Source organism: Pseudochaenichthys georgianus, chromosome 11 (assembly GCF_902827115.2).
Source record: "Pseudochaenichthys georgianus chromosome 11, fPseGeo1.2, whole genome shotgun sequence".
Lineage (NCBI taxonomy): Eukaryota > Metazoa > Chordata > Actinopteri > Perciformes > Channichthyidae > Pseudochaenichthys > Pseudochaenichthys georgianus.
The window spans coordinates 11,165,564-11,169,525 of record NC_047513.1 but is presented as its reverse complement, the minus strand read 5'-3'; the positions used below and the strand labels follow the sequence as shown (position 1 = coordinate 11,169,525).

Genomic DNA, 3,962 nt, shown 5'->3' with positions numbered 1-3,962 from the left:
CATGTTATTAACTCTATGCAGATCATTTACTGCTTTTTATAATCCTGGAAATATTTTTGATTCAGATTTTGAGAATATGTTCAAGGTAAAGTTTAACAACACATGAACATTACACATATATTTACTCTAACATTAGTGATAAGAGAGAGCTTTGCGGTTTACCATTAAACTGTTCATGCTATGGTTATTGGTACCAATCTTGATTAACAAAAATAAAACTAGGATGAATCTTTTGTGAATTAAAGTGAATGAGGTTCCTTTTATATAATATTTTAGAGAAAGGGAATCAGAAGACATACCACTTTTAAAATACACACATTCATCTTTATTATTTAAAATGTTGAAACCATCGACAAAGCAAAAACAGGTAGATGTTGAAACATGTCCTGAGAGCCAGAGAGCAGACTGAGAGCAGTGAGAGAGAGGAAGCAGAGTCCCAGTGAGTCAGATCAGGACTGGGAACACTGGTCTCTCCTCAGTGTCTCTGAGAGCGGAGTCTGGGAGCCCTGGGTGGCCTCACAGGTCACAGAGCGCGCCTTCCTCCACTGATCTGCAGGGAGCCTCAGGGTGCTGCTCCAGCTGTAGTGGGCGTCCTTCTCCAGCACCCCGGGGCTCCTGCTCTCCTCCCAGCTGCTGCTGCTGCTGCTGCTGCTGCTGCCGTCCACCTTCCAGGCCAGACTCCAGTCTGAGGGGAAGCCCTTGTTGGCCAGGCACATGAGCGTGGCCTTCCCTTGCTGCAGCTCTTCTGTGGAGGGGGGCAGCACCGTCAGGGTGGGACGGACATCACCTAGGAGACACCAATCAGATTAGAGGACAGGGAGCACACAGCTGTCAATCAACCAGCAGACACTGGGACACCTTTACTGTGAGAGCGTTTCTCCTTTAAGGACTTTCTGTCAGATGTTGGTTCTGCTCCATCAGTCTCTCACTCACACATTGTTTCACTTCCCTTTAAGAAGCCTCTCATGCAAATCAGCACAGAGACACGTCCCACAGAATCACCTGAAATATGTCAGACTACACTGGAAATAAAGTACAACATTAGGACACATTTTAAGTAGTTGTTGTTCAAATCATCCAAAACCTGAACTCTACAAACCATTATTCAATTATTTAGTGGATAAATGAACAAATACAGGAAATGGAGCAATCAATTGTGCTCAATGTGAATCTCAATCACAGTTTTACAAACTTTAGAATAATGTCTGAAATAAGTTCAACACATTTTTTTAATATCCATCGTTATCTTTACTCTGTTCAACTGTTTATAAAAAACTGTATTCGTAATTTATTTGAGAACCGAAGGGAGAACCGAGATGGAAAAATAAGAATAAGTTAAGGAAAAATCAGCAGTTTCATCTTTTCACATTCCAAGCTGTTTAAATGACATTATGTTTGGAATGTGTAAAGACATTTCAAGAAAAGCTTCTCCGACTTAAGCTCAAAGATGAAGAGAAATACTAAAATTGAATACTAATATACTTAAAAGTTACAATTAAAATAATATAAATCTATCTCTCAAACACTCCAACACAGAATTGAAACGTCTCTTAACATCATATTTAGTTTTTGTGCAGAAACTTACTTCCAACATCCAGTCTGGTTCCTCCTCCAAAAGTCAACCACAGTGATACAAAGTCATTGAGCCGCCGTACAAAAACCTCTCGCTGTAGAGACACGGCTCTCTGACTTTGACATCACTGAACTAACCTACCAGCCCTCAAGATGCTACTTCACCACTTAAAGGAGGAAATAAGGATGTATTTTCTGTTCAATGTTTAACTCTCATGAAAACATTTAAACGTCTTTTGCTGGAGTAAAGTTAGCCTCTCAGTGCAAAATATTTGAGAAGAATTTATAAAAAGACACGGAGAGCCAACTATTTCTCTTAGTTTGCTAAATAAAAAGTACAACAAAAGAGACATTTCTCATATAAATTAATATTTGACTTACTTCCAAACTCCAGTCTGGTTCCTCCACCGAACGTGTACCACAGTGATACAAAGTCATTGAGCCGCCGTACAAAAACCTCTCACTGTAGAGACACGGCTCTCTGACTTTGACACAAACAAACTCACCAAACACATCCACAGTTTACCCAGTTTATATAATAACTGCTTACATTTTTTTAAAACAAATTCACAAATGAAAAGTATTGATCTTTTTTTGTGAGCTGTTATACATTAAAAAGCAAAATACAAATATTTAATTAAGTACATATAATTACGCAATTTCTTAAGAAAAACGTCTCTAATCAATCGGGCAAAATGTAAATCATTGTCATTTTATAAAGCTTTATTTTAGATTGTTGTGGAGGAAGAGAGCTTGATTTGAGTGGGAGTGAATTATATGAAATAGAAAAATACTCTTTGGAAAGAACAAGTTAGCCCTGACCCATTCCGGGCGGCAGTGCCCTTGAGCAGGGCACCAAACCCCCATGTGCTCCCTGGCACATGTTCCTGTGCACCTATGCACTTGTAATGTGTGTGTGTGTGTGTGTGTGTGTGTGTGTGTGTGTGTGTGTGTGTGTGTGTGTGTGTGTGTGTGTGTGTGTGTGTGTGTGTGCGTGTGTGCGTGTGTGTGTGTGTGTGTGTGTGTGTGTGTGTGTGTGTGTGTGTGTGTGTGTGTGTGTGTGTGTGTGTGTGTGTGTGTGTGTGTGTGTGTGTGTACGGAAAACAGAGAGGAAACAGAATTGTTCCCCAGGGGAGGTCCATCTTCTTTCTCTTCTTCCTCGTGATCAGTAATCCAGGTCCCTGTTGGAGTCAGTCAGAGCTTTTCCATAGAGAGACACTTTGCATCAGCAGCACCATGCTCCAGTGCTCTGGGAGCTTCTTTTTGAACAGTGTTCACTTCTGTCTAACTGGAGTGACTCCCAAAGATCAAAAGTCCAGACTTCAAATCAAAGGTTCCTTCACTTTAAAGTCTGTAGTGAGGTAAATCCAGCAAGCCCTGATCATGAGACGTTCCTGACCTCCTAGTGATACAGCCCTGTAGGAGGTCAGAGATAAAGGAGGCTGTCTGACCATGCAGAGCTCTAAAAGGGATCCCAAGTATCTTAAACTGGATTCTCTATTTAATGTGGAGCCATGAATACAAACCAAGCTGTTACATGAGAGCTTTTCAAAGAGCCGGTCAAAGTTCATGTAACAGTCCTTTGGACATTTCAGTGAGTGATGGCTGTGAAAGTAAAGAAGAAATGGAGAGACACAGTTTAAATGGACGAATCAATCTGTAAATGATCATCTCCAGCTTAGCTTGAAGCACATTGGGATTCAACTTAACAAATAATGTAAACGGTAAACAACAGATGTGAATCCAACACTTCATGCTGCTCAACAGTCTGATCTAAAGTGTTCGCCCTATTTCAGACAGTACATTTGAACAGATGAGGAAAAAGGAGCTTCTGAGAATTTTAATAATACAACTTTATGGAGATGAAAGAAAAGCATCAGCATCTCAGCTATCTTCTCTGAGTATATTCATCATACAATTATATTCCCCACCAATGATATTCATCTTCACATCATATAAAACTGCCTTGTTTCATCTTAATGACCATAATGTGATCAGCCGTTAAAGACATCATTCTGTCTGATGCCACTCTCCTTTTAGATTTACAAAAAGGACGAATTGCCGACATCAGACTTTACATTTTTGTCAAAATGAATCATGTAAATTAAAGTAGCTACTGTATAAGAAAACTTGCAACGCTGGATTTGTATTCTGGTGTGAAACCTTTTAACAATCTGTATCAATAACCTTTGTTTCTTTCACGTGTGCTAAACAACATATATTTCTACACTTTAAAATATTCTCACCAACAGGCTCAACTTGCTGCTTTGTGTGAACCAAATGAACTTGTGTTGGACATAGTAATCTTTGAGAGCCCATTATGGAGTGAAACAGGAAACAGTGAATGCCGTCAGCACTGAGGGGGAACACCATGCTGTTTGAGGACAGCT

General features: G+C 40.0%; 1 gene segment (V, D, J or C); it reads right to left on the bottom strand.

Annotated features, from left to right (window-relative positions):
• Positions 1-302: 302 nt before the first annotated feature.
• On the bottom strand, positions 303-2,061 carry LOC117455498 (Ig kappa-b4 chain C region-like). The segment is given in 2 exon segments: positions 303-787; positions 1,954-2,061. A coding segment is annotated over 1 exon segment (267 nt).
• Positions 2,062-3,962: the final 1,901 nt, after the last annotated feature.